General features: G+C 44.9%; 1 protein-coding gene across 4 annotated transcripts in view; it reads left to right on the forward strand.

Moving 5' to 3' along the window:
• Window positions 1-25,609, forward strand: part of FHL1 (four and a half LIM domains 1) — a 58,369-nt gene extending 32,760 nt beyond the window's left edge. For 3 of the 4 annotated variants that reach the window (XM_058536825.1, XM_058536827.1, XM_058536826.1), the window contains exons 3-8: window positions 20,634-20,815; window positions 21,329-21,503; window positions 22,120-22,289; window positions 22,758-22,944; window positions 23,508-23,707; window positions 24,084-25,609. In XM_058536825.1, coding sequence (XP_058392808.1) covers window positions 20,660-20,815; window positions 21,329-21,503; window positions 22,120-22,289; window positions 22,758-22,944; window positions 23,508-23,707; window positions 24,084-24,167 — 972 coding nt within the window. In that variant the 5' untranslated portion in view covers window positions 20,634-20,659 and the 3' untranslated portion in view covers window positions 24,168-25,609. The remainder of the gene's footprint in view (window positions 1-20,633; window positions 20,816-21,328; window positions 21,504-22,119; window positions 22,290-22,757; window positions 22,945-23,507; window positions 23,708-24,083) is intronic. The other variant, XM_058536828.1, reaches the window with a different exon arrangement.
• Window positions 25,610-26,128: the final 519 nt, after the last annotated feature.

Here is a 26,128-nt window from a genome sequence, read left to right on the forward strand (position 1 = left end):
TGAGGACTTGATGTAGAAGGTGGCATGGAGGTTCAAATTACTATGTAGAAATTATTTGTATGTTGAACGATAATCTTGATAAATTACTAATTACTACATTTAGAAAGTTACAACTCTGGAGGGAATTGATATTTGATATTGTTGTCCTGTGTGTTCTAAGTTACCATCATAACAGTAGGAAAATAAACCCTGTCTTGGCCGTGTTACAACGGGATTAACTCACTTCTTCAAGTTGTTACTAAATCTCCAGCCCTTTTGACAACAGAAATAAAAAGGACTCCTTGTTTCATTTAATTTTTCCCAAGTAAAAGTCTTCGAACTAACCTTGGCTTAATTTTCTCTTTTGTTGAGAGCTTTCCAAGTTATTCTCTTTGTAAAGAGTGAAGGATAAACCATGTCACTTACTTAAAGCGACTAAAATTGCGCACTACAAATATGCAGAGGAGTATGCTTTTGATTTTCAGATCAAAGCAAAGAACCAAGATTATGTAGAGCTTGCTTATTATACATTTGTTCCTAGCTACTTGTGCTTTTACAAAGAATTAAATATTAACTAAATATCAAGAGTATTAAGTAGCTAGACCCTAAATAAAACTAAAATACCCGTATTACTATTTTCTAAATTCTATGTCCTTGAAAGTTTGGGCTAACCTGAGAGAGAGAGAGAAAATCCCTGCCATGGAGATTGTCAGTCTTTTCACAGTGATCTGCTACTAGATTTTATGGTGCCTGATAAATGTGTGTGTTTATTGCAAAAATCGTGTAAATCGTGAAAAATTAAATCCACTTGAAAAATTAGAAGACACTGTCTACTTAGGTACAAAGCCTGAATTATATATTTTTTTGCTTTGACAAATATATTATCTTGATATTACTTTTCAGTTCATACAGTACTTTGACACATATGATTTAATTTGGTCCCTAAAACAACTGTATAGGGAAAGCAGGACAGGTATGAATGTCCCCATTTTCTTGATGAGGAAGAAAAATTAACTTGGCTAGTGAGCAGCTCAGCAGAGTCAGGGATTCTGTCTGGGGTTTTTGATTCCACATCTGTTGCTCATTCCTTGAGTTATAAAACAATAAAGTCAACAAAACATTCACTGTTCTTTTCATTAAATGAAAGCTTAAAATTAAGTTTTATACTGTTGTCTCAATTTGTTTTTATAGAGCTAAGTTTTGATTGGCTTTGAACTTGCTAAAAATGTTTTAAAATTAAATGTCCTGTTTCACAGTTCCTGAATTAATCTCTTCTCTCTGCATTTCCTTGTCCAGTGTGATCATTTATGTAGGCTTTAGCATTTATTTTTGACTTTAACTGAGTAGACAGTTTGAAGTGAATTAAAATTAATTAGGTGTTGGGATTTTTATAATACTCATGGTTTGCCACACTGAATTGCCCCAGCTGGTGGTCCCTGTTTTAACAAAAATAGCTGGTAGGCATACTTTTAAGATGATTTTAATAGATTTGCATCTATTGAGCTGATTTATAAACATCAGCCCCTTTTCCTGAAATCCAAAGAGTTACTTTTTCCCATGTTCACTGTGAGATTGGAGTGGGCTGCTAGTGACATTTTCTTGTTTATCCATAGCACCAGGGGAGTATAATCTAAGTTGGTAAATCGGTGATAAATAGATCACGAGCCACCTGGCTTCAGTTAGTTATGCGACCTTTACAAAACAAGTAGCCGTTTCGGAAAAGACTGAGTTTTGAGACCACAGACATCCAGCTCCTCTTCTGCTTTAAAGAAGGAACACTTACAGGGTGAATTTAAAACTCAGATACAGACATAGTTGAAAAATCCCCGACAGATTTCTGTAACGAACGAGTATGGTGTTTTGTTTTCCCGGCATGCAAAGTGAAGGTCAGCCCTGTGACTCAGAGCCGTGCACTCCGTTGGCGCTACGTGTCGGTGACATGTTGCCAGTCTGATCGTCCAGAAGGCCTTGTGCCCAGCTCAGGTTGTCCATTATAATCCCCAGCTGAGAAGCCACCTTTCATTTTTTAAACCAGATAAAGAAGAGAACATGAACATTTGAAAGTCGAATACCATATGTACTTTATGGCTTTTCAGCCTAAAGTCTTGGTGAACACTAAGTGCCCCCTTCATTTCGAGGGGTAAATCCTCCAGGGCCACTGACCTATCATGGTGCAGCACTGCATGAGCATGTGTGTATGTTGTCAGGAAAAGTGTGTTCCTCAGTTTATTGTTTTGTAATTCATTGGCGAGGCATTGTGGTTTGGTGCAAAGAGCACTAGACTTGGAATCAAAAGCCACTTCCTGTCTGGGTGGCTTATTAACTGAGGGTAACCTTAGCAGAGTTGGCATAGGGTTTCCAGATGGTGTCTTCTCTGCCTGAACAAAAATAATCGGCTATTTCCGTAAGCTTTGGTGGGTGCTGCCTGGTCCACTTGAGATCCCTTCACCCTTCTCCTTTTCCTCACTCCCTTCCCTTGTAAATCACGGCTCTCGCTCCTGTAGTGCAGCTGACGCTTGTTGGGTGTTAGAGGAAGGCAATCTGCTTAAACTAACTTCCTACTTTTTTTAGTTGGTTCATTCCACCGTTTAAACTTTGTATATTTCTTACAGCATCATTTGTAATAATAGACTGGAAACAACTTAAATGTCTTGTCAATATGGGACTGATTAAGTCAGTTGTGACATATCTACACGGTTGAATATTATGTACATGTTAAAAAGGTGGAAACTCTTTATGTACTGACATGGAAAATTTTCTAAAATATATTAAACAGAAAAGGCAAGGGCTGGCCCCGTGGCTTAGCGGTTAAGTGCGCGCACTCCGCTGCTGGCAGCCCGGGTTCGGATCCCGGGCGCGCGCTGACGCACCGCTTCTCCGGCCATGCTGAGGCTGTGTCCCACATACAGCAACTAGAAGGCTGTGCAACTATGACATACAACTATCTACTGGGGCTTTGGGGGAAAAAAATAAATAAATAATTAAAAAAAAAAAAGAAAGAAAAGGCAAGATGTAGAATGTATAGTATATCTCCATTTATATTTATTTAAAAAGGAAAAAGAAAAAATGTGTATAACTTTCTATTTTTCTTATGCCTGGTGTCTCTGGAAACATAAGACACTGGTGTCATTGGTTAGTTACTTATGGAGAGGGAGAAGTGGGTGTTCGGGGACAGGCGGGGGAGGAAGACTTTTCACTATATACTCTTCTGTACCTTTTCAAAAATACATATTTAAAAAATAAATCCACACAAAAAAGAATGTTCACAGCAGCGTTATTCATAATAGCTAAAAAGGAGCAACAACTCATGTCCATCAACTGCTGAATGAACAGGGCGTGGTGTGTCCATTCAATGGAATATTATTTAGCTATAAAAAGGAATGAAGTACCTACACATCTACAACATGCACAAACCTTGAAGATGTGATGCTAAGTGAAAGAAACCAGCCACAAAGTGTCACACATTGTATGATCCCATTTATATGAAATGTCCAGAGTAGGCAAATCCACAGAGACACAAACGAGATTCGTGGTTGCCAGGGGCTGGGGGGAGGGAGGAATAGTGTTTGTTAAGCAGTCCAGGGTTTCTTTTTTGGTGGTGAAAATGTTCTTGGTGATGGTCGCACAAGTTTATGAATATGCTAAAAACCACCAAAGAGTACACGTTAAAAGGGTGAATTTTGTGGTGTGTAAATTTATTGTCTCAATAAATAAAATAAAAAAGAACTTGGCAAAGTCATGACCGTGGAAACTTAAGAACCACCATGAACATGTACAACGATGAACAACTTTCTTGAGTTTCCACCTAAGACATACTCCCATTGTAAAATATTTTACATAGTATCATAGTAACGCCAGAGGACTGTATATCCTGTAGCTCCTTTCACTAACACCAGTGATCTTTTCATTTTGTAGGGGGATATTGTTAACCCAAATGAAGCCCTGATTGATAGAATTTTAGGCAAAATAACCAAATAAAAAATTTTTAATTATATATGATTGAGATATTGTGTCTGCAGGCTTTCCCCAGACTCTGCCGCTAGGAGAGAAGGTTATGGGAGTTTTCAAAGGAGTCTCAGAGAACCTTTTGGACCAGTCTGCCCTTCCTCTCCTCACAGCTGATCCCAGGGCTGCCCCTGCCACTAGCCCACCTCCCTCGGCCATTGAGCCGCCCCTCTTCCCTTCCTATGTTCTCTTGGGTTGAGCTGAGTCACAGGGTTTAAGGAGCCCTTCCTAATAGGAGGGGATTAGCGTTGGGGTTCTGGGGTGAAATCAGAGGACCTGATGGTGTAGCTTCTCTTCCCCTCGTCCCAGACTGTTCATTCATCCCAGACTGTTCATAGGTGCGGGGTCATTGTGGAGTGTTGTCCAGCAGGACAGTTGCCATCATAGCATCTGGCCTGTCCATGGATTGGTCAGACAACAGTCTTCTGTTGGTCTTCCCAACTCCAGGTGCTTTAACCTGAATTCATCTTGGGGTGGGTATGGGGAGTTGACCACAATCTACCTTTGGTCAGGAGTGGGATAGACAACGCCTATTTCCGTTCTGCCACCTCTGAGACATTGGGCATTCCCTAATGCCTAATGTGCCTGTGCTCACTCAGGCTAAGTCTCTCCAGAAGCATTCTTACCTCACCTGAGCTGCTGAGTCCTTCCTGTAAGTGGCCTAGTAAGATAAGGTCTTTCAGATCCATGTCCTTGGCATTCATTCAGAATTAACTCACATAGTAGAAAACTAACCTACGTTTTGGCTGGAGCTCCTGTTCCTGATGGTTTAGGTAGCCTGTTTTCATTGTTGATCTTCATAGGCCAACCTAAGATCAGAGATGCGAACCACGGGTGGCCGACCTCATTAATTAGTCTCATCGAAGCAAGCCCTTATTCATCGTGTTGGAAAGTCGAATCCATGGGGCTCACTGGGCCTTTACTTGGTAGGAGGGATGTGGGGAGGATCCTTCCCCATCTCAAGAGTGAGCAGATGACCTAGACCTAGCGGGTCTTTTATTTTCACTAGAGTATCAAGAGAGCAGAGTTTTGTTCTCCCTAAATATCATCTGTTCATAAACCCTCCTCGTCCATGTGGGATAGACAGCTCTCTCCTCTGGGCTGTCCTGCTGCCGGAGGCTGATTCCTCTGAGTTCTAGGACTTTTAGAATTGCTGTCTGGTGCCCCAATCATTCTCAGGCTCATAATACTTACAGCTGGGCTCTTGGCCAAGATCCTGAGCTCTTATCTCTTTTCCACGTATCCCCTGTGAACTGGTGAACTTGAAGATAAATTCCTCTTTTGCTGGAATCTGCTGCTTGTTGGGACATCCACGTTTTTAGAGTGTAATTGAATAAATAATAATATATTGTGCTTACTGTGTGCCAGCCACTGTTCTAAATGTTGCAAATACTTACTGCTTCATTTCTCATAACAACCCTATTAACGTAGGTACTATTGTTAGCCCCATTCTACAGATGAGCAAATTGAGTCACAGAGAAGTTAAGTAAAACTTGCTTGCATACAATCAGTAAGTAGTGGAGGCAAGATTCGATTCTAGACATTTTGGCTCCAGAATCTATGCCCTTAGCCAATACACTGTATTCCCTTGAAACTTTATAAAATAGATATACCTATATTAAACTCAGGGCAAATTCCGTATTATTTGTCTTAGAACAATGTTAGTTGTTCAGACAATCTCATATAAAATTAAAATTTGAATTTTTTTCATGGGAGCCTTCAAAAATAGTTATGGTCCAGTCTGAACCATTTTATCTGAATTCCTTTGAATGCAGTAGAGTAATCACCATCACTCTTTGTTTAGTTTTCCGTACCTTAGATAATCTGGTCTTATTTACACTAGGTACGTATTCACATATTTGTTCTCTTTGACTATCACACTGCTTGAAAATGAACAAGAAGGGTTGGGATTTGAGGTAGATGTGATGTAATCTTTCTGAGTGCATGACCTGTGGTGGCTGCTGTGACTCTAGCTGCAGAGTCCGCGCATTCTATTTGCTGGACTTCGTGTTCCTGTCATTCTATTCATGTACTTGCTGCCTGGCGTGGTGAACCTATTGCTTGACTTCAAGAGCTTGGAAACCACTCACTCACGCTCCTTGAGTGCCAGCTGTTTTAGGCAGACCCTCTGCTCCTCCATCAGCCTGGTCCTTATCTCTTGGCTCTCTATCAATTACTGCTTCCCACTTATCTCAGCTGAAGTTTTTGGTCTCTTTAACTAGACTCTTGCATGAGAGAATCTACAAAGTGTTTCATCTATAAATCACACAGACTGTCCCTTAGTCTCGGGGTCTGTGACCCAGGCACCTAGCCTCTGCTGATTATCATCCAAAGTCGAAGGACCTCGAACCTCATTTACCGTGAATGGCATTCCCAAGTTTTACATTGTCATGAGTAAAGAGCTCTTGCTGGAAGCAGCTTGATATAATGCAAGGAACAGTGCCTTGGGAGTCTGGATACCCAGGTTCTAGACCTGGAGCTGCCATTAGCACAGTGAAGGAAGTCATCTCCCCATCTCTGGGCCTCAGTTTTCCCATCTGTAAAATGAGGTGGTTGGACTAGATGGTATCTAAGGTCATTTCCAACTCTATCATTATGCAGTCTTTATGAAGGTGGAAACACCCACAGATCCCACCCATTATACCCTGTCCTCATTATGCACAGACTGACAAACAGGGAAAACGATCTCCCCTTTGGGGCAGTAACTCACCGCAGGCCACACACAGCAAGATAACATTAGCCTTTACTCTGGGCTTGCTGCTGAGTTTTCACACAATGGTGCCTGTCCTTGCAAACAGAATAGCTCTTTCCACAGAAAGTTATTTACGTTTGCTCTCAGACATGAATAACCATGGACCACCACCCTCTGGGTCCGCCTGTGAGTATCTGCTTCGAATCTGACTTGAGACACTGCTCAGGTAGACAGAAAATGGCCCTCGGGGAAACTTGGCAGATGGGGACCAAGTGAGCCTTTCACCTTAGGTAACCCTGCTATCAAACAATCAACCCTATTGCCTAACAAAATCTAGACATGCTGAAACACCCAGATCACTGCTTGATCTCTTTCCTCCTCCCATGCTCTCACTCCCACTTCTGTGCTCCACGACCAAATGCCACAGAACCATGTGTGTTCCCACCTTTACCCTGAATTCTAGGGCTATCCCCTGTTTGGGAATTGGAAACACCAGTGCATAATAAGGTAATGTATTAATTACAGTCCTTTGGTGAATGAAGACAGATTATATGTTACTAGTTGAGATCTCCCACCAGGAAACAGGGTTCATAAGGTATTATGATAACACCTCTGGTCAAGGGAGTCAATGTCAGGAGCTTTAAGAATAAAGAGATGAAAGCTTACTTGATTTGCTCTTCTTTCCTGATATGGATATTAATCAGCTAGGCAAATTATAGACTAGGGTCATGGAGTGTTTAGCCCTCAAGTATCTATCACAGGCTTGAAATGTCCATAACAGGTGGGCTTGGTGAATGCCAGGACTTAGCATGATTGAAAGGGTGTTTTGAGTCATGGCACATGGCAACATGGAAATAAAACAGATATATCACAAGTGGGTGGTAGAAATAGACTGGAAGAGAATTTTAACACTTAAAATATGACAAAGATTTATCCCTACCAGCTTCTCAGTTTCATAAAACATTCATTTTCCCTCGACCTGAGATTCTGTATTTATATTATATATTTCCTTCTAAACTCTTTCTGCTTTCTGTTTCTTTTCTTCTATCATTTTTCTCTTTATTTTCTCTTTTAAAAGTGCCACTTCAAATTTTTTTTATATCTGAGATCATCATAGTGGCTTACTTTGAAAGTCATTTATTCAGTGTTGTCCTGATGGTGATTTCTGGTTAGAGGCCCATAAAAATATCTATAGGATGTGTTTGGGATAGTTCCTACGTCTTGGTGAGGGTCTAGTAGCAGTATGGGAAGGGGCAAAATTTGGGGAGAGGAGACATTTAAAACTGTTACTAATTATGGAATGACATTTGAATTATCAAATGGCAGAGGCCATGGCACGTGATTAAATTCTTAATCTCTGAGTGAGTATTATAAGGAAACCTTCTGAGCCCTGGTTAAGTGTGAAATGAACAGGTCTTCACTGGAGTGAATTAGCATTTTCAAGGTGCTTTGTTATTTACAAAGTCTTCTATTTCATGGAGGGCCTCATTTGTAGCAGGTCCTCTACTCTCATAGCCACCCTTTCCTTTGCTCTGAAATTCAGAAACCCTTTGGGAGGAAGACTTTCAGGTTTGCTTTCATTTGGATCTTGGATGAAATCACCCCCATGTGGTTCTGGGGGGGGCCTCCCTTGTTTTACTCTTTGACGGGTATGCCCTGAATTGTGACATTTAAGCAATGACTTTGCAAAATTTGACTTGTCAGTAAGAAAAAGGACTCTTCTCACCCTAAAGATTGACAGGAACATGAGATGGTTGAAGCCGTACTGGGTTTTTTCTGGCAAGAGGACATAGGACAAGCAATACTCCGGCAAGCTCAACATTGAATCACGTGGCCAGTGCCTTAATCTTGCAGTTGGAGTCACTCAGTAAAATTGTTGGCAGATGGACTAGTAGCCTGACAAAGTTATATTGAGAAAAAACTTGCAGTGTATTAATTTATTAGTAGTAGGCATGAAGAGAAAAAGATTGTAAAAAAAAAAAAATAATAAGATGAAACCGCGGATAAGTTCACAAAGACTGCATTGCAGGTTGTTATCAGTCTGTTGCCTCTGGCTGTGACTAATGGCCAGTAATTGTCTGAATAAGTTTTCAACCAATTGGAAATTTCTTCGGTAAAAGAAAAATATAGGAAAGGGAGAAGGGTGACCACAAGCCAAGCTGTGAACGAGGAACTCCTGAGATGTGGGCCAACTGGGTCACTGAATTTGCCGTGTTTGCCTCTTAGGTTGCACCACTTTGAACTTTGGAATTTTGATCCTCCCAGTGGGGTTTCTGAGGGAGAGTCTGGGATTAGATTGCAGTGCGAAAATCCCCACAGACGTGATTCCACCGTAACCTCACGTTAGCCCTATTTCTCTCTTGAATTGACAGCTTGGATCCCATTAAGGGGCTTAGTTATCGACATCGCAGAAGAACCTCATTATAAAGCCCCAAATAAGGTGCCACTCTTCCCCACACCAGCTCTGTCTCCCCACTTCCCCATCATTTCCCTGATCACCCAGAATCACAGTCTCAGAGGGATCACCGGCTCCCTCCCGTCCGATAGGTCTAACCTGTCCTTTCAGTCCCACCCCACAGTGTCCCCTACATCTCTTCTTTCCTTTCTGTGCCCATTGCCATTGCTCCCATTCCTTCAGTCCTCTCTCACATCTCATCTGGACAACTGCAGTACCCTTCCAGACTATCTCCCTGCCTCCAGACTCCCTTCACCCGAGATCCCCCCTTCTTATCGCTGCTTGCATTATTCTGAGTTCATCCTTCCCTTGCACCAGTTGCAAAAAGGCCCTCCGTGCTCTGGCTTTCCCTTCCTTTCTAGCTTCGTGCCACTACTTCCTTATTCTGTGCTCCTACCCCACTGGGCTGCATCCTGCTTCTGGACAGGCCCTGTGTTCTTTTCATTCCCTTGCTCACACTGTATCTTTTCTTGGAATGCCCCCTCCCCTTCTCTGTGTGCTAAAGCCTTACCCATTCTTCAGGGACCAGGTCAAATATCATCACATCCATCAAGTTTATCTGTTCCCCCAAACCTGACGTGCTCTCTGCCCGGGATAAATCTCCATACCACTTTATATCTCTCTTGTGGTACTCGCCATGTCTGCCTTGTATGATAGTCATTTGTATATTGACCTTGGTACACTTGGAAGGATGGACTGGACTCCATCTTATTCTTTGTGACCAGCAAGATATCTTGCACCATGTAGTAAGACATCTGTTGAATAAGTGTTCATCCTATAAAATAAATGAGTGGATGGGGTGGTATCATCTACAGGTGGAGCCCAAAGGTAGGTTAAAATGTAACTGCTGAGTAATCGGAAGACACGAATGCGTAGATCATGTCTGAAGTAAATGGTTCTCAGAGGATCACATGCGAGAGGGAGCTTAGGGGGTTTGATGCCTAACACTCACTGAAAAAGCCTCCTGAGGGACGTATGCTACAGCATGTGAGACAGGAAGGCCTGAAACGTGGCCTTCAGACACGGAAGAAATCTGTTCATCAGACACCAGCCAGCCCCACCAACAGTATATCAGGGCACTTGGTAAACAGTGCAGTGATTACTAAGGATACTATTAAACATTGTACTGTTAATGTGTAACGAAGTTGACTCAGAGGCTGATGAAACTGTCTGTTTCAGCGACTGTTCCAGTGTCTGCTAAACAGCCGTCAAGGTTTCAGAACCACTGATCCAAGACAGGGCAAAGTTACCAGCTATTCTTACCAAGCAATGGTTTTTCACCTCGCAAAGGGCCTTTTCTGTTTTGGTTTTGTGAGAGTTGTAGTTTGTGACTTGAGGACGTGGGCAGTGGGGACAAATGTCAGAGCAGGCAGTGGCCATGCTTCATGAAGCTTTTAGGAAGGCTCACGCTGGCTTGTCCTGCTGACCAATTAACTAATGGTCAGGAAGTAATTCTCTTGGTTTTGTATTTTCTGTTGTGTTTCAGGCAAAATAGATTTATGTTTATTTGCTAACTTCATAAGGCTATCAGTCTGTCCATATTCTGTTGTCGCCTTTCAAAATGATCAGACGGCTAAAGGACCTACTCGACTGGCTAAAGGAGCCCCTCCTGACGCCTGGCTTGAAATGAGAATTGACTCCTACAGGAAAGCCTTGGGAGAACACTAAGCTTATTGTTCACAGCAGGGACGCCATGAGGAGCATTTAAAAATACCTTGGCTCTACCTAAAAATATACCTCACTAAAATCGACAATTTAGGGTTCATAAAGGTTAATTATCTAGTCAAACAAGTGCATTTCCTCTAAGTGAAAAGTTTATTTTAGGGGTGCGATATTATTCGAGCCGGCCCCCATCCCTGCCATAATTTATCAAGCTAGACAAGAAACAGGCTAGAGAGGAGTGGAGGAGAGCACAGAGTCACTTCCCTTCTTTTCCCAGGCTTATGTTTTGACCTTAACCTATAATAAATTTGCCTGAAACATCCTGGCTTTTATTGTTATGTCATTTTCCAGCCAACTAGGAATTACTGACAATTTCAGCTGTCTTTTAGAATAACTTTTCATTAAATTTTTGAAGAGCGTAAGAATTGTGAAGCTCGTTCATTCATGTATCCATGAAGCATTTATCGCTTACCTACTGTGTGCGGGGACTAGGAAGACAGGTAACGCGTGGCCCCAGCCCTCAGCCTGGGAGGGGAGAGGCGTGAAGAGGGCCGAAACTGGTGACATGCGCTAGATGAGACCGTGTCTCTAAGGTACTGAGCCCAGGGCCTGTTCAGAGTAAAGGTCGGCTGCTTCCTTGAAGTTCAGTGGCCAAAGCCACTTTTAGAGTTCCAGGTGGGCCTATGTTTTGGTTTTATATGATGCTGGATTAACACTTTTTGCTTCTTTTAATTCATTCTGTCAACAAATAGTTATTGTGGAGAACAAATTGGGGAAGGGGGGAGGGAAGGCGAGTGTGGGGAGCGTGGTTGCGGTTTTGAATAGTGTGGGGAAAGAAGGCGTCACTGAAAAAGTCACTTGGGGCGAAGCCTTGCAGGAAGTAGAGGAGCAGCCGTGGGAGGCTCTGTGCTGAGGGGCTCGGGGTTGGGACCCTATGGTGGGGCGTGTCCGGAGGGTGCAGGGGACAGCGAGGAGGCCAGTGAGGCTGGAGCGAAGGGGGCGAGGGGCACAGGGATGAGGCCAGAGAAGGGACAGGGCAGGGAGTCATGGAGGGACTTCTAGGCCATCCTCAGGACCTCGGCTTTTCCTCGAGCTCCTTCCAGATGACCAGCCTCCAGCCATTAGATGGCCTGTTGAGCTGTTGTAACATGTTAGGTTGCTGTCTTTATTTTCATCCGTATTTTTACTTTTATCATTCCTGACAGTGGAAACCAGGAGATTTCATTTGTGGGACAAAGTATCTTCCTAGTGTACATAGGAGGTATATATGTGTATGTCTCTTCGCCCTGTCCTGCTCTGTCTGACACTAAGGTCCATCCCAAGGAGGACGTAGATAATGGCCTTGATCTCTATATTCAGCATGTCTAATCCCTCTTAATTACACTGGTAACATAAATCTATCTCTTATAGTTACTTTTATTATTAACGGCACAAAACCGAAATCTTCATAGGGCCAAATGCAAGCTCTTTAGGCACATAAAGTGGATTAATAAGGGTGGCTCAGCGTTAAGCTATGCCAGAGCGGAGTCCAACTTTTATTCTAGTACAGGGATGACTTTCTATGTGGCCTCTCTGGCTCGGGAGCTAATTTGGATGCTGAGTAGCCCCACAGGTATTTATATGTAGTGTTTGGTATTTTTACTGGGTCCTATTCTTCTCCCTTGGATCACCTAAAATGGTTAAGAATTTTCTAGTGGGATTAAGGTTGCGATCTCTGGGGAGGGGTGGGCCATCTGCTCTCAGTTATTTTTGTGTTAGCCGCTTCCCCTTAAATGTATGTTCACAAATGAGCCACAGCCTTATCAGCTGGGGTCGAGGGAAGACTGGTCTGGGTGCTGCTCCTGAACTTGGTCTCTGAGCCATGGCTTCCCATAGACACTCAGGTAAAAGCTTCATGTTCTTCATCTTCTCTCGGGCACAATTTTGTTAGGGCGGTGAATCCATCATTTGCCTAAAAGATACTTTTTGATGAAATGATTTTCGTCTTGGCTAAATAGTAAATAATTCATAGCTTGTCTCTATTCTGTTCTTGCCTGCTAATGCTGTTTCAAAGACAAAAGATTGTTCTTACTGAAGTAAAATTAGCAGTTTGAGTGGCTTTTAAAAAAATATAAACGTATTACTGTGTTGTACATTTTTCAGGACATCTTATGAAACTAAGAGATTGTGTGAGGAAAGAAGATGTGTGTTTTTTTCTTTTGCTTAGGAATTTTTGGTTATTTATAAGATAGAAATCTTCATCTTGACAGGGCTTTAAATCGAATTTAAGGTTGATCGAATATGGAGCTGGAAGGAGGAATATTTATAACTAAGAAAGTCCATAATCACTTAGCACATCTTCCCTTTTTCTGAACAATGTTTTTAGTCTTCCCGAAGAAACAGCTGTGATCCTTTCAGTGTGACAAGAAGGTTATTAATTGTTCTTATCAGAAAAAGGGCCAAAGTTTTGGAACTTCTAGACCATCATTACCATGAGTGTCTTCCTCTGGTTTTGCAACCTGACATTAAGGAACCCCGTTGGGCTTGGACAGACACCCATGGAATAGGGGCTGAAGGACTGAGGCATTTTCCCCAGAAAGCCCAGTTCCCTGAAGCCAGCCTGCTGCCTGATCCCCCTCCACAGCCGGGAATGTCGCCATTGCTCTGTTGCCCTCTGCCTAAGTAACGGGAACCTTGTGAAGAAACCAGGCACTTTGTCCTGTCTCCAGGCTTTCAGATTAAGGGACAAAGTAATTGTCAGTGGCAGCCTTTTGGGAAAATTATTTTTAAAAACTTGTAATTGCCTGTGGATATTTAAATAATGGGAATACTTTTGGAAATTTCTTTTGTTATTTTAAAACCAATGTACTGCAATGGAATGCCTTGCTTTAGTGAATTAATATGCAATGTCTTCCTCATTCCCAAGTGTTCAAGAGCTGTCTGGTTTTTTTCCCCTCACCCCCAGGAGCCATTGTACAAACATGGCACCACGTGCCTGAGATTGTGATAATCGGCCAACATACACATTCTCTGGGTGTAGGCAAACTGTTCAGCTGAACCAGTGGTTCCAGTGGACCTTGAACCCGTATTAACTGGTAGAGTAACTCCCCACTCACTGTATTTACTAATTAAGTGACAGAATAGGGAAATATATTTAAAAGCTGATGTATTTCTAGCACACCCAACCTTGGATTTTAAATTGCACGAATCCTGACATTCTTGCTTACATAAATCTGGAGGCTGTAACTGTGACTAAATCAGACAAATTATTGACACCTTTTAGATGATTTTTAAAATCAGGAACTATCATCTTATATTGCATTAGGTTCATAGGTCCATGAAAGCAGAGGAGAGAGAAGTCCTCACAGAAGGAAAATTCACACTGCCCTGAAATGGGCTTTGTATGGACAAAATAGAGGCTCGGGAATTGGATCAGAATCCATTTTTAGTGACCATCCGCATGCTGAGAGGACGTTTCAAGGACAAGAGTTTAGACTTTTGTTATTGAACACTTACAGTCTGCAAAATTATGTCGATTCAAGTCCTTTACCTTTTTGCCTTTCAAGTTGAGGAGCGGGGTGTGGGTGTGGGTGGGGAGGGCAGTAAGATCGTTTGCCGTGTTATGCAGCCACGGATTCCCTTCGCCAGCCGCTGCCTGGTGTTGTTACACACAGCCGGCAGACTTTTCTCAGGCCAAGGATGGAAAATGAAACGGGGGAGTGAGAGGGAGTAATCAGACTGGATTGGCTTCTTAAAATAACTGAGAAATGGTAGTCAGAAGATTTGGTCGAGGGTGCAACTGAACGTTTTGTACTTTTAATGACCACCAAACGACCGCCTGCTAGTTCACCACAGCTAGAGAAACTGAAAACACACGTTCTGTCGCTGCCAGGTCGGAAGCACTTTTTTTCCTATATGACAGACAGAATGTGCTGCACGTAAGATGTGCAATGTTAAGAAAAGCTTCATCTATGGACAAGATAGTACTGGAATAGAATCTGGCTTGGCGGAAGTTCGGTGGCACATAATTTTTCATTTAATAATCTCTATCCAACCCTCCTGATACCAGATATAATCTAAAACTGTGGGACCTGTATGTCAGTGACCCAAAAGAGATTTATGGGATTTTTCCTAAATGCAGCATACAAGTGAAATTACTAATACCATTGAATCATTCTGTGCCTGTTCTGTTTTTAAGGGAAAAAACGCTTTCTGATTTTCTATGAAATTCTGTGAAAGACTGCTTTTCAGCCATGACTCATGAACTCCGTCTCATGCAGCTATTTAGGTATTTATTCCCAAATGTCTGACGACACCTCCAGGTACATTAGCATGTCTACTACACAAGTGTCCTATTCATCGGCTAAGGCTTCGTTCCACTCGTTGAATGTTCTCAGAAAAGCAATATACCCTTTCTTTAGAAGCCAGCATTTATATGTGGAATGACTAACGTACTGGTATGTTGGACTTAGCAATTAACAAACCAGAAATAACCTGAAATTTTTTTTCCATTTGGGCTGCTGTTCATTGTTTACACTGTACATTATACCACTCAGGGAAAGCACATAGTTAGAAAAGTGCTACTTAGTTATAATATTCGCTTTTTCCTCAAATATTCTTATTTTTAGCCACTTGGGCACGAGGGGAAAAATGAAGGTTTACAAGAAATACCTGAGAAAATACACATAAAAACACAAGCAAGGGGGCTGGCCCCGTGGCGTAGCAGTTAAGTGCGCGTGCTCCACTGGTGGCCGCCCGGGTTCGGATCCCGGGCGCGCACCGACGCACTGCTTGTCAGCCCATGCTGAGGCGGCATCCCGCATAAAGTGGAGGAAGATTGGCACGGATGTTAGCTCAGGGCCAGTCTTCCTCAGCAAAAAGAGGAGGATTGGCACAGATGTTAGCTCAGGGCTGATCTTCCTCACAAAAAAAAATTTAAAAAACACAAGCAAGATTATTAACTACAAGTTGAATCTTCTCTAATGAGAGGTTTATAATAAAAAAGCAAATGTTGCAAAGTTATATTTCCCATATGTGTATGTGATTAAATTGAAAGCCAAAACTTTTTATTGAGTTTCTGAGGTTTATGTAGGCACTTCTTAGCATGTTGGATGTAGTTTAGGAATTTTCTGAAAGAGGAGACTTGTTTATTAAATGAAGAATGATGTAGCTTTTGAAGCAGGCATAGCAAGCAAGTCAGGCTACCATCGTGGAATAAATACAGTCATGCACCACAGAATGACGTTTCACTCATCGACAGACCACATGTGCGACAGTAGTCCCATAAGATGAGTAACACACAGCCTAGGTGTGTAGTAGGCCATACCATCCAGGTTTGTGTCAGCACACTCTCTGATGTTCACACAACGACGCAATCACCTAACAACGCATTTCTCTCAGAATGTATACCCGTCGTTAAGTGATGTATGACTGTATCTAAAATTTGATCACCCAGTCACATTTCCAGCTGCACTCTACCCTACTAAGTCTATAATGGACTGTGGGTTAGACATCAGCACCTTAGGGTCACAGGAGCCATCCCCTGATTTTCTAAAACAGAAATCTTTTATCATAAAATGCTTTTAATAAAAGAAGTTTTAGAAGCTTAATGGTGGTGACTTATCTCCATCTGTCAATCAACAGGCACATACTGTGTGACCCCTGTATATAAGGCCCTAGATTAGGTCCCCAGGGTTCCTAGTGTGTTTGCAAACTTTTCTGTGGTGGAGAAACCTCATCACTACATGTGGATGAGGGCTGCACCATGAGGTTAAGATTAGTCCAAGAGCTAACCTGGGGTGAACATTTCCTGGACCGAGACAGGTCGCAAGGGAAGTGGCATTGTAATTATATAGATCCAGTGTTTCATTTAGTGATTGATGACATACCCTTTCCCAGAGAACAGCAATAGGTCAAGGCAAAGAGATCTGGAAGTTTTGGAAGGTTAAACGGCTTCTTATTTCATGTACTTAGAAATTGCTAAGGGGATAAAAAATTATTCCCTAAGAGATAAATGCCTAAGTAGATGTAATTCAATAAGATTAAAGAGAGCCCCAAAGAAGAGGTAAAGTGCCATCTTCATTTTTCTCTGTTCTCTTATTTCTAACAAAGGGAAAGAAAGGAAAGCACAAAACTCTTTTCTCCTCATAAAGTCAAAGCTTAACTGTGGCTCATTTTGGTGGAGCCCATGAATCGGTCCTTGCTGTCTCTTAGGAGCCTCTGTCTGTCTCACTGTTGTCATTTATAAGCTGTTTTCTTAGAGTTGTTAACCTCTTTGAAGATAAATAGTCACAAAATATTTTGCTCTTATATACATCGTCCATATCTTATGCAAAGTTTTGACATGGTAACTATTCTTGTCAGCAGTAATGTATTACTTGAACTTCATCCTAAGCTTACTGCATGAAGGTTTGAAATAGTTCGGGACCAAATAATCGTAAGGTTAGAAAAACACGAGGTAAGCTAATTCAGGTTGCCCAAAGTTCCACCTAATTGGATTTATTGCAAAAAAGTACTGAAGTTCATGCATTTGACATCAACATTGTTAACATGCTTTAAGTATTTCCAGCCTCTTTACTTATTAGGCAATGAAGCCAACTTTCCTAGAAGTGCCTATTTTATCTTGACAAATAAGTGTTTCCACACACAAGAAAAAGGCTTGAGTCAGCTGTGGAAATCAGTTCTAAGAGGATATGCCCTTTGAAATCTGTCTCTCCACCTGGATACAGACTCTGGGTTTAAGTGTACAATGGTGGGGAATGTAAGATGACCCTGGATTTTTCATGCTACAGAAAGAAGAAATAATGCCTAAAGCTAAGACTCAAAAACACCAAGAGGTGGGACTCTCCTTAGTGGTACCATTAATTTGGAATTGATTCATTTAATTTTCCTTTTGCTTGGTTTAAGACACTGTGCTATAGGAATGATAAAGTGGTGAGCAGCTTCATTGACTGACTCCATTTTCAACACACTGTGGTACTTCCATGTTCATTGGTGAGCCATGGATTATGTCATCATCTGGATGCCTAGAAACTCTGAGCGAGTCGTGTTCTAGAGCTATGAAAGTGACCAATGAAGAACTTGGCATTGGTAAAATAATGGTTTGAGAGTATGTGGTTTTAAAGTGGGAAAGGCTTGGCAGGTAAGATCTCTCTGGTACTCTGAACCATAGTGGTTTTCCTTTGCTCCGAAACCTCTGAATCCCTCTAAAGAGAATTCACTGTGCTTTCTAGTGGTTTGTTTTTTATGTGTGACACTAATATCTATATTTTTACCATAAAGCTAAGACTCAGAAATACCATGAGATGGGACTCCCCTTAGGTGGGACTCTATATGGTACTTGAATATAGAAATATTTGGAATTCATTTCTTCTTTAAAAGACATCAAAAGAGTGATATTAAAATGAGTAGGGTTCAAAGTTTTATTCTAAATAGACACTTTGGTAAGGGAGAAGGAGGGGTTTTCAAATATGATCCAAGAAGATAGTCGCTGAAGGGCTAAACCAGCCGCAGTTACTAGCCACGCAGGAAGCCAGTGCTGTCTAATCTTACAAATTTTGATATCCTGCCAAATGGCATTTAGGAGCCACTGATAATTTCATTTCCTGGCATTTACTGTTACTGGAGATTTATGTGGTTTCTCTACTCAGCTCTTAACAAGAAAGTAAATCTTTGTTGAGTGGACAATTTCAATATGGAAAAGCTAATAAGACAAGGATTTTATGGGACATGTGAGAAACCAGCAAGAATGAATTAGGGAGAGTGAGTCTCAACATGCCATCACTGTGACAGGCACTTTTTTCTATATCCACAGAGGGGCTGAAGGCAGTTTAAAAGCTGCCTGACGTAAACAGTGTGTAGTTCAAGGAGACAGACCCTGCTTTCGTTGTGTCTCTACTTTTAATTTGTAACCCAGTTATGTAAGGAAACATTCCGGTTTTCTTTTGGGGCAGAAGTGCCAGTAAGAACCATTTTCTGGGCTCAATAAATCTATGAACTATGACACAACTGTCCCAAGCAACTGTCTTTGCACGAGAATGTCACTCACTTGGTTCGATTGTCAGGGTTCTGGGGTGAGGGGTCTGGCTGTGTGTCAGCTCGAGCAGGAGCCGTGGCTGGCCCCGGGCATGAGGCTGGTCCGAGGCCTGATTCACTTTGACGGGAGGCTGCTTCAGATACAGCCTGGTTCTGAGTGAGAGTTCACAGCCACTGCCGAGGCGGTTCTGAGACACAGGGTGTGGTTTCCTGAGCTCACTCTCTGCTATTTGGTTGCCTGTGGCAACAGGATCCAAACAACTTGGACATGTGTTTGTATAAAAAAAAAAAACAACTGGGACTGGGACCCAAAGTGGGAGTTCGGGGCCATTGAGTTAGCGGAAGAGCTGTGGTGAGTACCGGGCACCCGCTCATTGCTTTTCCCTCGTTCTCTCTCTCGGAATGCCACGGGGGTCTCTGCTAGCACAGTAACCGTGGCGGTGGGTAGCTGGGAGAACAGGCTCCATTCGCGTGTGTCCTGCACAAATTCAATAACTGCTGTCTGTTTACTCGGGTAGGTTTCTTTTTCATGGAGAGAGGAACAAATGGGCATATGTTTAAAGATGTTGAGAGGTCATAGAAGCTCACATTTGGTACATTTTCGGTTGCAGGAGTAACAGTGCCTTTGCAATGCTGTGATTGCTGGCGTGTGGGCTGAGGCCGGGGCCAGTGGGGGACAAGGGGAGTTGTTCATAAGAAGGCAGTAGAAGGGGGTTCTTGAAATAATCAGCTTAACATTTTTTAAAAGTCAATTTTTCCCCCAGATTATACTTTAAAATTGCGATTTTTCAAACAGCAAATGTCCTAAATAGTAATGACTCATTGACTAGATTGATCCTCACTTGCTTGAAAAAAGGGGGATTGATTTTGGCACGTCACAAAACTACACATCGCTGTGACAAATAATTCACAGTTGCCAAACTTGCCGGTGCCGATCAAGAATGCCATTTTTATAAATCCTCTCTTGCTTGATTGCTCAGGCCACAAAAGTCAGTAAACTATCTGAGACAAAACTCTTTCGGATCCAGTCAGGGATTTAAAAGTGTTCTGCCAGAGGTAAAGTAGATGCAGACATTTTAAACAAATTAATAAGGATTGCTTATGTGCCCAGTGCGGTCTCGAGTCAGCAATAAGTTTTGGTTCAGATGAACTGAATTCTACAGATAGGAGGAAAGTGAGGCCTCAGGAGGATGCTCTCCTGTCCCCCGCTAAGAAGTTATGGAGGAAGAGCCAGAAGCTGGCAGGGAGCTTTCTGGCTCGCTATCTAGAATGCAGCCCTGGAAGTAGAGGGTCTGGGCAGCTCCCTCCTGCGCGAGCCGCCCTGCCTGGCAGCCTGGGAGCGAGCGGAGCAGCTTTCCCCCGAGGAGCTGCTGCATGCAGACTGTGCCCACAGCTGTGTGTCCTTCTGTGTAAACCACTGCTTCTGTCTTGCCTGCTCCGTCACAGCCCTGCACTCGTTCACATCGCTGCTCAAAGCCACCGCACCTCCCAGAACCCCTGTGCAGCCAGCACAAGCTGTGCTCCACTTGTCGCCCTCAGTGCCCTCTGTGAAGCAGCACAGGGGGATATCCCAGCAGGGATTTCTCCCAAGTCCCCAGGGACTCCCCGGTCACTGGCCTCTGGGGAGCTACACTCAGGGGCTCTTTCTTCCCAGGAGTCAAAGTGAAGTAGCTGCTGCCGTGGCGCCTGTGGCCAGCCAGGCTCAGGTGGCAGCTGGGCCCTGCCCTCTGGCCCCGTGTGGCATCACACAGCTGGCCTCGGGAGCCTCTGTGGCAGAATGCTCTGGCCTTTCCATTGGTCATTTGTTCTGCCTGCTTGCCCCCACAGGTCCCTCCAGCCACAAGGTGGGCACGATGGCTGAGAAATTTGACTGCCACTACTGCAGGGAGCCCCTGCAGGGGAAGAAGTACGTGCAGAAGGATGGCCGCCACTGCTGCCTGAAGTGCTTTGAGAAGTTCTGCGCCAACACCTGTGTGGAATGCCGCAAGCCCATCAGTGCGGACGCCAAGGTAATAGGGGTCCCCAGCTGGGGAAGGGACGGGCTGGCCTCGGGAGGGTGGTTTTCCTGCTGCTGAGACAACAGCCCACCCTCTCCTTATTTCTCCTTATCACCGTGGCCACCTGTGTGGCAGGCAGGGCAGGCAGTGACGTGGAGATGAGGGACGGACGCCCTGGCCTGGGAGTGAGATGCCCCTGCTTCTAGTGCCGTTCCCTAGCCACGCCCTGAGTCCGAGCGTCCCTGGCTCTCTGATGCGGGGTTGGACGGCAGGGGCACCGAGGCCTTTGCCAGCTCTTGGTTCTGGTCTCCCTCTTGTTTTAGGATTATGGGTCTTTCTTCCTCACCTCAGTGTCCCTCATGTTACTCACCAGAACATTCACCTCAGGGCATCCCCGGGTGTAAGGGACTCTGCCGTCTCAGTAGTCCACCCCAGGAAGTGGGTCTTGATGGGATTGCCGCTGCCCCGGCGCCTTGGTGCCCCGGTGGTGTCCTAGCGGCCCACCGCCTTGTGCTTGGTTTCCAGGAGGTGCACTATAAGAACCGCTACTGGCACGATACCTGCTTCCGCTGTGCCAAGTGCCTTCACCCCTTGGCCAGTGAGACCTTTGTGTCCAAGGACAACAAGATCCTGTGCAACAGGTGCACCACTCGGGAGGACTCCCCCAAGTGCAAGGGGTGCTTCAAGCCGATTGTGGCAGGTACTGCCCACGCTCACCCCCGGGGCAGCAGGGAGGAGGCCCTGAGGGCAGAGATGATGCAGGGTTGCTTGTGATGGGGGGGGGGGGGGGGCTAATGCTGCTGTGAGCTGCTTTTAGATTTTAGCATATATATGCACGCATATATGTACCTGTATATATGCGTACACATATATGCTCGCACACACGCACACACTCGGAAACTAAAGAAACACTGGAGAGAACTGTCTGGCAAGAGGAAGAAGTGAAAAGTATGTAGCGCTTTCTCATTTGGGTATAGTAAGTGATCGAAGCATGCTTCTTCCTCAGGGTGTAAGTCTGGGTCAGGTAGTCCCGTACTGTATCGCTGAGTCCATGAAGGGTACTGGGGGGAGTGGGGAGTCAGGGATCTGATCCTAAAATACTGCTGCTGGGGTCCCCTCCCCTGACAGAATCTGGGTTGGCACAACCACAAGGAGGACATTGTGGAGACCCTCCGTGGGTAGGGTAATTGGAAGGTGAGGCCGGTAACTGCAGGGCCTGCACTCCCTCCCCTCTGGCGGGCCCAGGGCAGGCTGAGTGGATGCAGCCCCCTGCAGAGCACTGTCAGTGGGGCTATCCAATCACTTCCCCCCCACAGGAGATCAAAACGTGGAGTACAAGGGGACCGTGTGGCACAAAGACTGCTTCACCTGCAGCCACTGCAAGCAAGTCATCGGGACTGGAAGCTTCTTCCCTAAAGGGGAGGACTTCTACTGCGTGACTTGCCATGAGGCCAAATTTGCCAAGCACTGCGTGAAGTGCAACAAGGTACGTTGTCAAGGGAGTTCTGTGTTGACTGTTGTTTCTAGAAGCGTTTGAGAGTTTGCAGAGCACTTGCACACACGCTATCCCATTCCATCCTCACGACAGCCCTGCGACGTAGGAATTATTATTCTCGTTTTACAGATGAGGAGACTGTGGTAGTAGAAAGCAGTGCCCAGGCCAAGTCAGGCTGTCTGGGGGCGCGCTCCCTCCAGAGGCGCGGGCGGCCCTGGCTCAAGAGGCCTGCCTCCGCCACCTAGGGGCTCTGTAACCTCGCCCAGGGGCTCGCCTTCTCTGAGCCTCGGTGTCTTCATCTGTAACTCGGGGGTAATAATGGCACCTGCCTCCCATGGCCGTTGTGGCGATTAAATGAGATACTGTATACCCAAGCGCCCAGCACAGTGCCTGGCACATAATAGGCATTCAACAAACTGGTTGTTGAATCTGAATCCGGTGCTACACTCCCTGGTCTAGGCCATCACATCTGGAGGAATCACTTACCAGGATCAGCCCTGGCATGCCGAGTGCTTTGTGTGTGTTACCTGCTCTAAGAAGCTGGCTGGGCAGCGTTTCACCGCTGTGGAGGACCAGTATTACTGCGTGGATTGCTACAAGAACTTTGTGGCCAAGAAGTGTGCTGGATGCAAGAACCCCATCACTGGTAGGCTAAAGAGTCCTTGCTAAGTCTGCCAGGCTAGGTTTTGCGCATGGTAACCATCTCTCATTTTCCTACGTCGTCGGTTTCATCCACAAAGGCCCCAAAGAATGCCCTCTCCCCCTGCCACTGTGGTCCCAAAGGCCCCCGAATAGTTTGGATTCCCCCCCAGGCCAGGTTAGCCTTTGCAATACAGAACACTTCCTGACTGCTGCTGACTAACGATGCTGCCGGCGTTCACGAGCCTGAGACCCACGGCCACGGGCAGGCACTGCGCGGGGGATTCTGGGGGGGAGAGGGTGTGGAGGGGAGAGGGGTGGGGGGCAGAGGGGGAGGGGAGGGGAGGGGGGGCTGGAGAGCGATAAGCTGGGCTTATAGCACCCCGTAGCCGAAGGCTAGCTCAGAGTGCCTGTGGGCAGGTTTTTGCGATCAGAAGCCAAGCTAATCACTTCATTCCTCATCTTGCGGCCGGGATCCACGTGCCCTGGGCCCTTTCCCCCGCCTCCAATTTTCCCATCTCCCCGGGGAGCCTTGAAATGTACATTTGAGAAGACTTTTGCCATCCTCAGGGAAAAGGACTGTGTCAAGAGTGAGCCACCCAGTCTCTAAAGCTAGGAAGCCCCCAGTGTGCCACGGGAAACGCTTGCCTCTCACCCTGTTTCCCAGCGCCAACCTCCGGGGCAGGCATCCGGGTGGAGAGAGGACTTGTCCCTCGTGGGTGGTGGTTCTTTATAGAAAAAATCGAAGCTTAGCAGCTCCTCGAGGCCCGGTAAGTGCACACCCCACAAACAGCCCAAGTTTGCCTCCTGGTGGCCACTTTGATGCCATGGCCCTGACCTAAATCAAAGAAACTGGTTATGCTGGGAGGTCGGTGCGCGTCACAGGGCAATAGCAGTGGCATGGGAATGTGGGGTCTCGAACTCAGGGAAGCCCTTGGCTGAGCTCTGGCATCTTCTCAGGTCCTTGAGAGCCTTAGCAGGGTCGCGGCGGCGTGGGGGACAGTGCGCGGTGGAGAGGGTGGCCCGGGGGCCGGGCAGACGCTGCCCCTGCGTGCTTGTTGGCTCTGCGAACGGGCAAGGCGGCGGCAGGGCTCGGACCTGTGTGCACTCAGCTGTCTCTCTTGTTTTCTTTTGTTTTTTCCGCAGGGTTTGGTAAAGGCTCCAGTGTGGTGGCCTATGAAGGACAATCCTGGCACGACTACTGCTTCCACTGCAAAAAATGCTCCGTGAATCTGGCCAACAAGCGCTTTGTTTTCCACCAGGAGCAAGTGTATTGCCCCGACTGTGCCAAAAAGCTGTAAAGTGACAGGGGCTCCTGTCCTGTAAAATGGAATTGAGTCTTGTTCTTTGTGTCCTCGCCCTCTGCCCTGCACCATCCATAGGCAAAGAGTGGCCTTTCACCTCTTCAAAGTTGCTCCTTCTGTCTTTTCTCCCATTTTACAGTATCACTCAAATAAGGGCACACAGTGATCATATTAGGATTTAGCAAACAGCGACTCTGCAGCCAAGTTATTTTCTCCATAGCTGCAATTAAAAAACGAACACTTAGATAGATTGACTCTTCTGCATGTTTATCATAGAGCAGAAAAGTGCTAACCATTTAGCTGCTTAGTGATGTTCGCAAGAAGCATAAGAGATGATGCCCCCACTGAGATGCCTCTTGTGGCTCAGCTGGGACCCCCCCCGTGTCGGCAGGACACGCAAGAGTTGCAGCGGCTGCTCCAACTCGGCTGCTCACCCTGTTCTGTGAGCAGAAAGAGAACTTACTGAAATGCATGGTTTAACTTCCTCATCAGACCTTCCTTCTGTTCTTTTGTGCTTTCAAACGACTAATCTGAATTTCCAGAAAATTAACATTTGAACTTAGCTCTAATTCTAAACTGACCTTTTCCCGTACTAACGTTTGATTTCCCCGTGTGGCGTGTTTTCTGTGAGTTCCGACTTTCAAGCATGGAACATGCAGGTGATTTGGGAAGTGTAGGCAGATCTGAGAAAATGAGCCTGCTTCAGAGGAGCATCGTCACAGCGAATACTTCCGGAAGCTTAACAAGACTAACCCAGCTGTCCTTTTTCTCTTTTTAATTAATAATATTTTTGTTTTAATTAATAGCAACATAGTTTATGGGTTTGGAGACTTGCATGAAAATATTTTAGCCCCCTCAAATGTTCCTGCAGTTTTGAAATTCATCCTACAGAAGTAACCATAAAACTCCAGAGGAGGAGCTGAGCAGGCACCAGGACTGTCATTGACACGGATATGTCATTTCCCAACAGTGACGAGTTGAATCCCTTGTAACATAGTAGTTGTCTGCTCTGTGTCCGTGTGTTGAAGAGGCCTGCTAAGTCCCTTCTCTTGTGATTCTTAGGACTGTTCCTCAAAGAGCTTAGCTGGATCTGTGGGGGAGTGGGGAGGCTACCATCCTCATAGGCAGAACCGGATTTCCACATAGTGCTTACCTGAGATGCAGGATCACCTACTCACTGTATTCTATCTACATTGTTATATGACATAGTATAACGAGACGATATCAAAAGTAAACCTGTAATGACAATACGTATTAACATTCTTGTAGGAGTGGTTAGAGAAGCCGATGCCTCATTTCTACAGTTTGTCATTAGCTATCATCTAACGTTTCAGTGTATCCATACAGAAATAAAGCAGCATATCAATAACTTGCCTCCTGTCTTTTCATTTTGCCAAGGAGGAATTGCTATAAGGGGGTACTACTGATCCAGAAACCTGGATGACTTTTTTTTCCTTCCTTCAAGGACATACTCAGTTCATGCAATTGCAGGGAACACAGGAATTATAAACAAGAGAAAACAAACCTATAACAGCACTTGGATCCAGTTAAAAACAACAAAAACCCACTCTGACCCAAAATAGCATTTCCCAGATGTTCACATTCCTTAAAAAGAGCAAACTGATTTTCTTTGGCCAGGGTGGGGTGGGGAGGTGGGAAGGGAATCGCAGCTGAAGCGTGTCATCAAGAAGTAATCATGGTCCCTATGTTGTTGGCTGCCCTTTCCCTGTGCCCTCGGGAGCCCTGGATCCACGTTGAACAGTGCTGTGTCGTCAACTGCTGCTCCCTCCACCGTCGGGCCTTCAGAACCCTGCTCCCCCTTGTGGATGGTGCTTATTAGGGAGGCCCCCTCATTTGGGCCCATGTACTTTCTGTTTGTTAGGGGTG

Source organism: Diceros bicornis, chromosome X (genome assembly GCF_020826845.1).
Source record: "Diceros bicornis minor isolate mBicDic1 chromosome X, mDicBic1.mat.cur, whole genome shotgun sequence".
Taxonomy (NCBI): Eukaryota; Metazoa; Chordata; class Mammalia; order Perissodactyla; family Rhinocerotidae; genus Diceros; species Diceros bicornis.